The sequence below is a fragment of the Miscanthus floridulus genome, chromosome 7 (assembly GCF_019320115.1).
Source record: "Miscanthus floridulus cultivar M001 chromosome 7, ASM1932011v1, whole genome shotgun sequence".
NCBI lineage: Eukaryota > Viridiplantae > Streptophyta > Magnoliopsida > Poales > Poaceae > Miscanthus > Miscanthus floridulus.
Window position 1 is genome coordinate 105,395,075 of NC_089586.1, and position 11,835 is coordinate 105,406,909.

Consider the following 11,835-nt stretch of genomic DNA (forward strand, 5'->3'; position numbering starts at 1 on the left):
ATCACTTGATAAACTAGGTTAGCACTTAGGGTTTCATCAATTCACCAAAACCAAACTAGACCTTTCACTCGCCACCCCTGATGTTACATGAAGGAGATTTACAAGAAATTAGATAACACAACTACTAAGGCCCCGTTCGCTTCGCTGAAAAAATAAGCTGAAATATTGTTCCGGCTGATATGTTGCGAGAGAGAAAACATTGTTCCGGCTGAAAAGACAAGCCAAAAAGTACGGATTATAAGACAAGCAAACCGGGACTAAATAGACTACCGACTAAATTACAGCCCCTGCATACACCTGTTCATCTGGAGAAGTATTCACGGATTTCTAATGCTTGTATCTCTTAAGGTCACGTTCGCTTCGCTGAAAAAATAAGCCGAAAAAGATGAATTATAAAAGAAGCGAACAGGGCCTAAATTTCTAGGCCATGCAAGAACACGGGCGCATGGACCGACTCCTATAGTTGTGTTTAATCAATTGATGAAAACAAAGTACAACCCCATAAAAAATGTCTGGTATATATACCACAATATTCAGCCGAGTGAAACATCCAATGAACTGTTACTGGGGTAATTAGCATAAGGTAGCTCCATGCATGGATTGAACAAAACGATGAGAAGAAGGAGAAAGAGGAGATGTAATCAGCTTTCAGAACCATTACTTGTGAGGCTTCGTTTTGTTGTGTCGGCATGTTCGGTTGGCTGGTTCGTATCGTTGCTGCTGGTTAGTTTGTGTGAGAGAAAAATACTGTTCCGGTTGGAAATTTACGATCGTTTACGACAAGCCACAGCCAAACGAACAGGCTGCTAGTTTGTTGGATTCTTCGAAAGGTTTAAGGTTTTGACCAAAAGTTCAGATGATTTGGCGTGAAGGGACCAGCACATACAAAAGGCGCAGCATGAAAGGGTTCTCTGAGTGTTTGACTCCGGACAATTGTTTGATCCAAACAGCTAATTAGATTAGGAAATAGTTAAAGTACTCGTAGCTGATACAAACCTTGGCCTCGACGCTGTGTGCTGCTTGGCGTACATCGTGTCACCTAAAAAGTTAGCGCTTGTCGATACGACAGTGGATGGCTAAGGCGCTGCTAAGCACAAGATGACAAGGCGACGTCTCTGAATGCACTCAAACTGTGACAGTGTGGCATGGTACACACAAGCGAAGCGACCCCACTGATCCAACTGTTGTAGAACAGAATTAGCCTGTTAGAGCTGTCACTTGTGACTTGTAGGCTGTAGCTAAGACAAGTAGACAACAGATTCCTGCGGTGACTATTGAATTGCTACCATATCTCAAATGCGGTGACTCCATCAGGATCCGACCACCCTAAGACATGCCAACATGCACCATCCAAAAGTGAACATGCCAGCAGGCTAGCATGCACGCTGCACTGATGCATCAGGCTCTAGTGGCAAGTTGCTCAACCCATGCTTGCATAGTTGCCTTGCATGCCTCCATATGCACGTTGTATTCTTCGCTGTGCTATCGGACACTGTTAGAAGCACCGAATTTGAGACTCCAAGTGACATCATATAAAGTTGGAAGCATCTTCCAACAGGTGTCCCCTATTTTAGGTCTGGTTTGGATGCATGCGTATTCACTTCAATCCATATATATTGGAGTGGATTAGAATGAAATTTAGTTTAATAATCCACTCCAACACATGTGGATTGAAATGAATATATGCGCATCCAAACAAGGCTTAAGTGTGGTTGGTCTCATGATTGATCGGTGTGCAAGTGCAAGAAATCAAGATTTACACGATTGGGAAAATTTGGCTGATGTTGATACTGATTTACCGGTAAAGTAGTGCCGAAGAATAGGGTGATATATTTGTTGCAAGATTCGTCTATAAGGGAACCTTGGACATGCATGCCAATTGCCAATGACCAGCCTCGGGAGCACGAAAACTAACGCAATTTGCAGCACGCGCTTGTATCTGCGTTGTCGTTCTTTTCCCCCATTCGACATTTTGACGCCTTGATTCGTTCACCCACTAGAAAGACCGGCGCGGCTTTGCCGCGCCAACCTTTCATAGGCCAGTTCATCTCGATCTTCGCTGAGTGCTGGCATCAAGAAGGGATAAGCAAACTGGAGCATCATTATACTAACCTTGTACTGTAGTACTTTGTTCTGTCAGATGCAGCGTTTCAATTGTGCTTTCCAGTAAATTATTAATCTCACCAAGGCGTTTGTAACTAGCAGAGACATTGATGGTAGTTAGTTGAAGCTGATAGTTAGTTCAGCCAAAGATAAATTTTGCATAATCAAAACTATTTTTTGAGCTATTGCTTTGTCTATCATAAAAGGCAAGATAAAGTCACTAAGAGTAGTCATGAGTAGTTTTCTACCTATCACTAGGATGGACTTGGCAAATCCACTGTTCATTATCTGACAGATGTAACCAGTACTGGCCTGTGATGATGTGGTCAAATTGTTATTTTTCAATCAATTAAATACATGTCTAGGACACTTAAAAAGATGTATAATGTTAGTGAAAAACACTGGTTTCTTCAATCTGTGGACAGGGAGAACTCACTGAACCAACGCCACCGTGTCATGGTTTTGAAGAATATATGCAAGAACTATTTCTCATTTATGGAACAATTAATCTCAGACTGAAGAAAGAAACATAGTACGAGTCTCATGCTGATTAAAATAGGCTTGCACTTTATAAGAAATGGCAATAACTGCTATTTTTTGCAGTAAGCAAAACTACCATACAACCTTGCAAGCCGGAGACACGTCTAAAACTTAACAAAAGCAGGCATCACCGATATATGTAAATAATGTAATTTATTACATTGCTTTTATATGCAATAGCAGTACTCTTCGTGGCTTTATATTGCGTACAAAAACAAGCATGAAACTTTTCAGGGATTCACAGTTGCTGGCATGGGTTCCTTTTACCTCGTACCGATGATCCAGGGTTATTAACTTAGTTCAGTGGGTGAAGTGCTTCAGTAATCTCGTGAACAATTTTTCTACAACTTGAAAAGCCAATAAAAAGGCTGCTCAGATGAGAAATGCAGTTCCACTCTGTATACCAAAAATAACAGGTAAACTTTAGCTTCAATAAAAAGCTATATTACTTAGCTTTGTATATCTTACTCCTACTCCAAAGTCCAAATGTATGAAGTTTATATGTGGGTAAGCAATAGATAATCAATCAATCCTCGTTGATATCTATAGGCATGGGCGGACCTACAGTTGTGCCCGGGTATTCCCGGGCATACCCAACATTTTTAAGAAAATTTTTAGTAGTTCTTAGAGGTATATACATGTACAATATAGTTAAGATCTCAAAATTACGATTCTTCACTATTTTCTCGCTGTAATTCGCATCTAACTGAAAGCAGCCCACAGGCCACACCTAGCCGGACGGCTCAATGGCCCATCTGGCCTTCCCACTCCCAAATCCTCAATTCCCCACTCCCCAAACCCATCAGACTGCCGTAGGGGTAGGGCAGCCAGCAGCTCGGACCGTTCGACGGACGCGGAATCGCGCTGCGGCGTCGGCACCCCCCTCCCCCCCCCCCCCCCCCCCCCCGTAGCTGCGGAGCCAGAGCTGCTCGCTCGGCGCGACCCGAGCCGCAGGAGCCGGCGAGCCCGACTGCTCTAGTTCTCTGCTCCGAAGTGTGACTGTCCGACCTCGATTTGATTTCTTCGTCCAGAGGTAATCAAACTTCAAATCCCTTTTGCCTTTGCTATGTTCTGTCAAATCCAGAGGTGGACTTTTTATGTTGTTTATCCAAATATTTTCTTACTATGGGCATATCCTACTCTAAAATCCTGGGTCCGCCACTGTCTAAAGGAATACCTTGTACTGCTGTAGCTGTGCGCAGAAGGATGTCTGGGAAGTCACAGCCTGCCTGTGGCGCATTTTTATCAAACAGAAAGTGGGCAGGTAGTCTGTGCCTAGACCTCCAACGTTGGCGCCTGCCAATGCGTCATGCTCGGCTAGGCGGGGTGGAAGAGCACGGGAGGTCGGGAGCTGAGAGGTGCTGCTGGTGGAGGTGGGTTTCGGCGTCCGGGAGAGCTCGTCGAGCCCAGCAGTTCAGCACAGCATTAGGGCGCCGCCTCGTTCATCCGTGGTGCTACAGGAGGTCGCCCTTGATCTTATTGGAGATTACATATTCGTTGGTGTTGCGAGCTGGCACCAGGCTATGGCAGCCGATAAAGGCGTAGCCATGGCGTCTCGCCATTGCAGTGGCGCGAGCGAGCGCGGGTGTGCAGCTTTTGCCGCCGCCTTTGCAGTGGCCTTCGTGCCATGGGGTGAGGCCGCACCGCGCCGGCTACATGCGTGCGTGGGGCCGCCCATGAGAAGCCGTAACAGCGGGCGAAGGCGAGGCCTCGAGGGGAGCGAGTGGACAAGGGTGCACCCGCTCAAGATCCAACGGCCGAGGAAATTTCGATCACGTGGCCGAATCAAGTGCGATAACGTGGCAAAATCAGGTGCGAGGGAGCCTGGTGCGGGTTTCGTCTTTTAAAAGAAAAGATTAGGCCATTACACGCCATTAGGTACGTCTCAACGGGGAGTTTTATTACGTTTTCCAACACTGCCATGTTATTTGAAATAAAATAAAATTTGAATAAAACATCCACTCTCAATGAAGAGTTTCATTCTATGGTATAGACATTTAATTTCAAGATTCATAGGAAGTAGGTAATCATGCTAAGAGAGTTTTATTCTTCTTAAATACACTGTCATGTTATCAAAAATGCCTATGTGATAACCTATTTAATACAAATAAAACTTACATAAAACTCCTACTGAGACTGGCCTTAGTAGACTGTAGACACCAGTGCGACCAGTCGATCAGGCATATTATGCAGTGTGACCAGTCGATCAGGCATATTATTGAGCATGAGACCAGGCATCTCTGTCTATATATCAAAGCAGCGGAGTTTGGCCGCCGCTCAGCCTGGCCACGATACCAGAAAAAATTTTAACCATCTGATCTTCTTTCTACGTACTGGGTTAACCCCACCTTTATTACTGTAGCCAGCCAGCCCCGCATGTCATCATTTCAGTGGCCTGGGAACAAATATCTCTCCACCTCCTTCTCGGCTCCTCCGACCAAAAAAAAAAGGTCGGCCTCTCCTCTCGCCTCCTCGGTCCTCCGCTCGCCCGTCGCCAACCTCCGGTTTCCTCCGAGCTCGAGCGCTCCCGCTCGTCCATCCCGCGCCCCCTTCTTTCCACGGTTCCTCATCGGCTCTTCCGTCTCTCCTCCCGCAACGGCCATCCTCACCTGCGCCGCCACCATGCCGTGCCCTAGGGTTGGCAGGCCTGATCCTTGCCGCCTCCTTGCCAGGAGCTAGGGCTGGCCGACATCACTCCCCAGGCCGCGACGAGCCGTAGAGCTGGCTGCCCTCGCCTACGATGCCGTCACATGCCCTAGGGTTGGCCGTCCTCGCTCACGCCGCTGCCCGACGGTCCCTACGACCATCTTATTGGTAAAATCTTATACTTGGTTTGTCGATTTGGTATACCTAGTACCGGTTCCATCGGTATGTATTTTATTTATTTTTTGCCAGTTGCATCGGCACTTGATATGGGGGTAAATCAATAAACGCCCTGGTGCGAAATTCAGATATGTGTATGATCTGGAAATGCCGTGTCTATGATTACCACGCATACATGATTTCAAAAGTATGCAGAGTAGATGTGTCCTGCACCATATAAAAAAGGCTCTAATCTTTCAGTTTTTGTGCATGACATATCTACATTAAACTCCTAATATTGTTTCCATGCAAATATTAAATATATTTTTTACCTGCGTCTTATCCAGATGATTTGCCGGCGCACGCGAGGGCGCGTACGATGGACTAGTTATTATCAACCAAATAGCAAAGTCCAGTGATGAAACAACTAGCAGAGCAGCCAAGCACACAGCCATCAGTAATGCAGCATGCACAGCGTCGTAATAACAAACATAGATTCAGGTCATCGCCCATTAATCCATCCTCTAGCAAGCATCTCTTACAAGATACTGTCTCATTTGTCCTTTTCTGAAAGCTTGGTGTCTAACAAAGTGACCAGTGCAAGTTGCGGAGGGTTGCATGTAGCTGAAGGGATAGATTGGCTTGATCATACGGATCATCCTTCATGGCTAGACTCGTCCAGAGATTAGTCAACTCAAACCTCGGACTCCTCTCGTTCGTCTCACACCCTTGAAGCAACAAGTGCAACTTGTGAGTTGTCCCAGCAGTAGTTTGCACTTAATGAAGTCATTCACTTTGAACAATTTTCAAGCCTGCCGCTCTTTGAGTAAGTTGTTATCCAAGTGAAGTTCTTTTTACTGAAATTCAGTTTTCGGTTTGACAAAAAAAAAGTCGCCTTTCTTTGTCTTCAGTGAAAGCGTAATAGGAATTGTGGAATACGTGATGTATTATTCATGAACCAATGTTGTGTACATATAGGCACGATGGGGATCCGGGTATGGCAGGCCCATGGGCCGAGGCACGTTTACAATCTAACACTCTCCCGCAGTCGGAACTGGGAGCACCGCGAACATTAAGACTGGACCTAAACTCCACGAAGACGGATGTCGGCAGGCCCTTGGTAAAGATGTCGGCGTACTGGGATGTCGTAGGGACATGAAGAACTTGAACTTCTCCAAACGCGACGCGGTTACGAACAAAGTGTAGATCAATCTCCACATACTTAGTCCGTTGGTGCTGAACGGGGTTGGTGGACAAATAAACGGCACTAACATTGTCAAGTACACAATGGTGTCTCGCCGAAGAGGGCAATGGAGCTCATGGAGGAGTTGACGCTGTTTTCCGGATTTGCAAACTGTGATTGTCCCAAATTCTTCACATTTCTGCTCAACCAGTGAAGCGTGCAAAGTGCAAACCGCTGATCTTTTTGGGCTTGTTTGGGATGAAATCTTGGCACAGCAGCATGATAAACCCAAGCAAGCCCTTAATATGGTAATGAGGTTATGTGGGCTTCAAAACGCGGCCCACTAAATGTACTCCACCAACAAGATATAATCCAGCATTTTTTTTTGTTTGATGAAAGACATAATCCAGCATTACTGAAAATAGCCAATAACCACCGGATAAATTAACTGGTTACCGCAAAACTGCTGAAACTTAGGGCATGTTTGGCAGGGCTCTGGCTCCTCTGAAAATGGCTCCGGCTCTAGCTTCTCTGAAGGAGCAGCTCCTCTGGAGGAGCTGAAGCCGTTCTGAAAAATGTTTGGCAAAATGGCTCCTTCGCATTAGACGACGTGAACCCACAGTAAGGAGCCGCGCGAAGCTCGTTTTTAAGGCTTCTCCTATGTAGACAAAAAATGGCTCCGGATCTTGATCGGCTCTCCATGCGAAGCCCTTTCCAAAACAGATGTTTGACACAGCTCCTGCAGGAGCCGAAACTGAAACTCCTGCAGAAGCCGGAGCTGAAGCCGAGCAGAAGCCCTGCTAAAGAGACTCGGCTGCTGATATCAGTAGATCTTAGAATCATCTGTCGGCGTGCTAGCCTCCATAAAGTATCCCCAGATGAGTTGTATGCTATTGGACACTTCGCGCAGTCCAACAGCAATACAGCATGGTGAGAGACCAGAGAGACCTGTTAGATGGCCTACTGTCCTGTCAAAATGTGTCTGGACCAATTCATTCCGGGCCCCATTTAGCCGTCACGACTGTTGGGGCCTTCCTCTCCATAATTTGGGACCAGAGCACAGAGCAGTGTTCTTTCATATCGTAAATAAATCTTGAATCTTGAATCCAGCACACACACAGCAGAGGCTAATAAGAATAAAAAAAAGATTACATACAACAATGACTAGAATGAACCCAGTTGTGCTTATCCGCGATGACTCGCAACAATGACTCCTATTTACCACTTGGCACAATTTGGCAATTGAAGAAAAAAAAAACTTTGCAGGGGCCAGGGTTTACTGCCTACCCTTCCATCTTCCCCCTAGCTGAGCAAGTACCGTCCAAATGAACAGCAAACAGAAACAGTTAAGAGACCACTAGCTCAAGGAGCTAGAAATGGCGATCCAAATCGAAACATGAAAAATGCTTATCAACATTGAGGATTTTACTTGACAAGTCCTGCTACTGGTCTTGGTCCTGGGCAGTCCAATACGTCTTCACAACCAGGAGGATCTTCTCCCTGACGAGCGGGCCGTCTTCATTGTCGACGATCTGGCTCTCCCACCTCATCCCGTCCGCTACGCTCTTGACCTTCACCAGCATGTCCACGTCTTCCCTGATGATCACCGTGCCCCTGGGCCTCAGGATCCTGTCCATCTCCAGAAGGATGCGGTCCGTCTCACACCTTGCAAAAGCAAAGCAGAACCAGGCAACAACATACCAAAATGCATCAGTTCCTGCGTCTTCCTGCCTGCCTGATGCATATCAGGTTCGTCAACTGGTGATTTACCTGTTCTTGTACAGGGTGAACACCGAATCCGCATGGATGAGATCGTAGGTCCTCGGGTAGGTAGACACGCCCTCGCACCTGCAGTGAAGGCAGCAGAGTGAGATCGCGAAACCTTAACCGACCGTCGCACAAGCACAACCGCGCCACCGACACACCGTCGCCATTCATCAATCACCGCTACGCCGCTGGTGGAAGGACGACAAGGACCATCCATGTACGTATGGATGCATACATGCGCAACGAACGAACTCACCAGTCCTGGTAGCTTCCGATGAGCCCGCGCTCGTAGATGGCGCCGAGCGTGGTGGTGTTCCCCACGGTCGGGACCATGTTCATGACCCACAGGGGGTCACCGGCCATCGCCAGCGCCGCGGCGAACCCGCCCAGGCGCGCGTTCATGTCCAGCACGTTGCGGTACCGCCCCTTCTGCTCCAACTGGCTGATCACCGACTTGTAGTGCCGGACCCTCTTCCGCCACAGCTCCGTGTCCTGCGCGAACGACTTGGCCGTGACGCCCTTGATGGTGCCACGGGAGACCCTGGGCGGCACCGCCGTGAGCCGCTGCGGCCATTTCTTCACCGCGCCGCCGGCGACGTCCCTGGCGCTAGAGACCTCCGGTAGCGGCGTTATGCAGGCCTCCATCTTGTCGTACCTGCGTCCGTCCGTGCAGATCATAATCGATTACAGCTACAGTATGCATGGACGGCACATCTATCTACAGCTTATTTAAGCTCGTACGATGCATCAAAGATCAAACGTGTGGGTACCAACCATGCCGCGTCGGGGTCCATGCGCGAGCAGAAGGGCGGGGACTTGGAGGCCTTGCGGGAGGCCTTGCAGTCGGCGTGGTTGTAGGGCTTCTGCCAGACGGCGATGTCGCCGGCCTCCTTGACCTTGGTCCAGCAGAGGCGCCTGGCGACGGCCTCGATGGCCTGCTGCTCGGCGTTGAGGTCCTCCTTGGTCCGCTCCCACCCCTTCCAGTACGTCTTCCAGTTGATTGGCGGCCCGGACAGGATCCAGTACCCTCCGGGACGCAGCACGCGGTCAACCTCGATCAGGTACAGCCCATCTGCACGTCCGCATTCGATCGGTACGTACTGAGTGCTGAGCTAAAATGAAGCGTGCGTTTCAACAGAGAGAGTCGTCACAGAGGCCGTGCGTGCGTGCGTACCGTAGAGCTGCCAGGGGATGAGGCAGCGGGAGCAGTGCGCCATGTCGAAGGCGCGGGCCGGGTAGGTGAGGCGGTTGGACGCGAGCACGCCGATCATGGCCGGCACGCCGCGCTCCAGCGCGAACTGCACCTGCGCCTCGTGGGAGTCCCGCGGCGCGAACGACATGGCCAGGATGTCCCGCGACAGCAGGTACGCGCCCCAGCTCGCCACCTGCACAAAGAAGCAGAGCAGAGTACATACACATGAGCACTTGGTCACACTTTCTCCCGCTGCCTTTTTACGTTAAACAGAATGTCGACATTTGTGCGCACAAGCAGCGCTGCTCGGAACTTCGGATGACACGAGAATTTAGCAGTAGTTAAGGTGGTGTTTGGATGGAGTGACTAAAACTTCGGAGGTAAGAGGACGTTGTATGGGGTGTTTGGATACTAATAAAAAATAAATTACATAATCCGTTAGTACTCTACGAGACGATTTTTTAAATCTAATTAATCCATCATTAGTACATGTTTACTGTAGTACCATGTTGTCAAATCATGAACCAATTTGACTTAAAAGATTCGTCTCGTAAATTAGTCGCAAATTATATAATTAGTTTCATAATTAATCTATATTTAATACTCTACGTACGTGTAAAATATTCGATTAGAGAGAAAATTTAGGAGGCCCATCCAAACACCACCTAATTCTACATTCTACTAGGGCCATGTTTAGTTGGCCAAAACTCCTGAATTTGGTACTATGCAAAAAGAAGATCCCCCATCACATTAAACTTGTGGTACATGTATGGATTACTAAATGTTGATGAAATTAAAAACTAATTGCACAGTTTGGTTGTACTTTGCGAGACGAACGTTTTAAGCCTAATTAGTCAACGATTGGACAATTATTACCCAATACAAACGAAATACTACAGTGTGCTACAGTGCTACAGGAAGTCGCCCGGCGCCAATTCTGCATGCAACTAAACGCGGCCTAGAGAACATCTACTCTGCCACTCTAGTATTACCGAGAAAACATATACTACTCGATTTGTCCGTTGGGAGATGCGATAGTACTCTAGCTACTGTACTCACGAAATGGTGGCTGAACTCAATAAAATCGACTGACAGGACAACTAAGCTTCTCCAATATAATCCAATGCTGTCTGGAATTTGAACTAGGCACGTTTTTAAACCAGTACTGCTGCATACTATTTTCACGTAGGAACAAGTGCTGTGTGCTGAAAATGTACGGGGTTTTCCCCCTCCCCAAATCAGCAAGAGACTACCCTTCTCAAGTCAATGCTTGATTGGAATGTCTCAAATTAAATTCTGCAATCTAATTCAGTCGACCCATTTTCGACCAAATCCACTTATTTCTGTAGCTAACAACTAACGAGTTGAGCGAGAGTGTCTGTCTACTAATTACCCCGCATCCGGTGTCGAGCGCGGTGCGGATGGAGCCGTCGTGGAGTGGGATGAGCTTCCCAATATCGTCGATGTAGGCGTCGGCACCGTTAGGGAACATGGTCCCGCCGCCGGGGAACCTCAGCTTGTCCCCGTCGACGCGGATCCAGTTCTGCACCGCCTTCTCGACGGTGAGCTCCTTGTGCGGCACGTTGGCGAACCAGGCGACGTCGCGGCTGGCGGGCCACGGGAACGGGGCCCGGTACCCGGCCGGCGCGGGCACCAGGCACCGCAGCCGCTCCCGCTCCGACGCCGGACAGTGCCGCTCCCGGTACACCAGGCGGTCCCGCGGGAACCGAAGCGACCGCGCCACGTCCTCGCACGGCGTGTACTCGGAGTACTTGGCCGCGCACGCCGGGTACCTCCGCGTCCGCGGCGCTGCCGAGGAGGAGGAGGCGGTGCCGGCGGCCGCGGCGTGGCGCGCGGAGAAGTCGAGGGGCGGGGAGCCCGAGCGGGACTGGGCGTACCGGGTTCTCCTCTTCGGGGTGGCGGCGGCGGTGTTGGTGGTGCAGGCGACGGAGGTGGCGATGGAGACGGCGGGGGACTCGGATGGGGAGGAGGCGAAGCCGCCGTGCTGCCAGACGCCGATGAGGTAGGAGGCGGAGCAGAGGAGGATGACGGCCACGAGCGGCAGGAACGTGGGGCGGCCGCCGCGGGCGGCGGAGGGCGGGACGTGCAGCTTCGTGGCCGCCGAGCGGACCCCCATGGCGTCTGCGGTCTGCCCCTCACTCGCACTGCTCCTGCCTCCTCGTGCCGGCTGCCGCTCCCAGTCCCAGTGGGGAGTGCTGCTGCTAAGAGCGTGCTTTCCTGGGCATGA

At 49.4% G+C, this 11,835-nt stretch overlaps 1 protein-coding gene across 1 annotated transcript; it reads right to left on the reverse strand.

Moving 5' to 3' along the window:
* Positions 1 to 7,751: 7,751 nt before the first annotated feature.
* On the reverse strand, positions 7,752 to 11,835 carry LOC136467473 (probable methyltransferase PMT15). Its single transcript, XM_066466189.1, has 6 exons — positions 10,981 to 11,835; positions 9,570 to 9,780; positions 9,170 to 9,467; positions 8,652 to 9,050; positions 8,399 to 8,476; positions 7,752 to 8,293 (listed from the first exon to the last, which is right to left on the reverse strand). Exons 1-6 carry the CDS (start codon positions 11,722 to 11,724, stop codon positions 8,071 to 8,073), a joined length of 1,953 nt encoding a protein of 650 aa, XP_066322286.1. The 5' UTR covers positions 11,725 to 11,835; the 3' UTR covers positions 7,752 to 8,070.

Coding starts and splice junctions, on each gene's coding strand:
- LOC136467473 (XM_066466189.1), bottom strand. CDS start 11,724: ATGGGGGTCCGCTCGGCGGCCACGAAGCTGCACGTCCCGCCCTCCGCC. Junction 9,781..10,980: donor CGCTCGACACCGGATGCGGG/GTAATTAGTAGA, acceptor TTCTTTGTGCAG/GTGGCGAGCTGGGGCGCGTA. Junction 9,051..9,169: donor ATGGACCCCGACGCGGCATG/GTTGGTACCCAC, acceptor GGACGGACGCAG/GTACGACAAGATGGAGGCCT.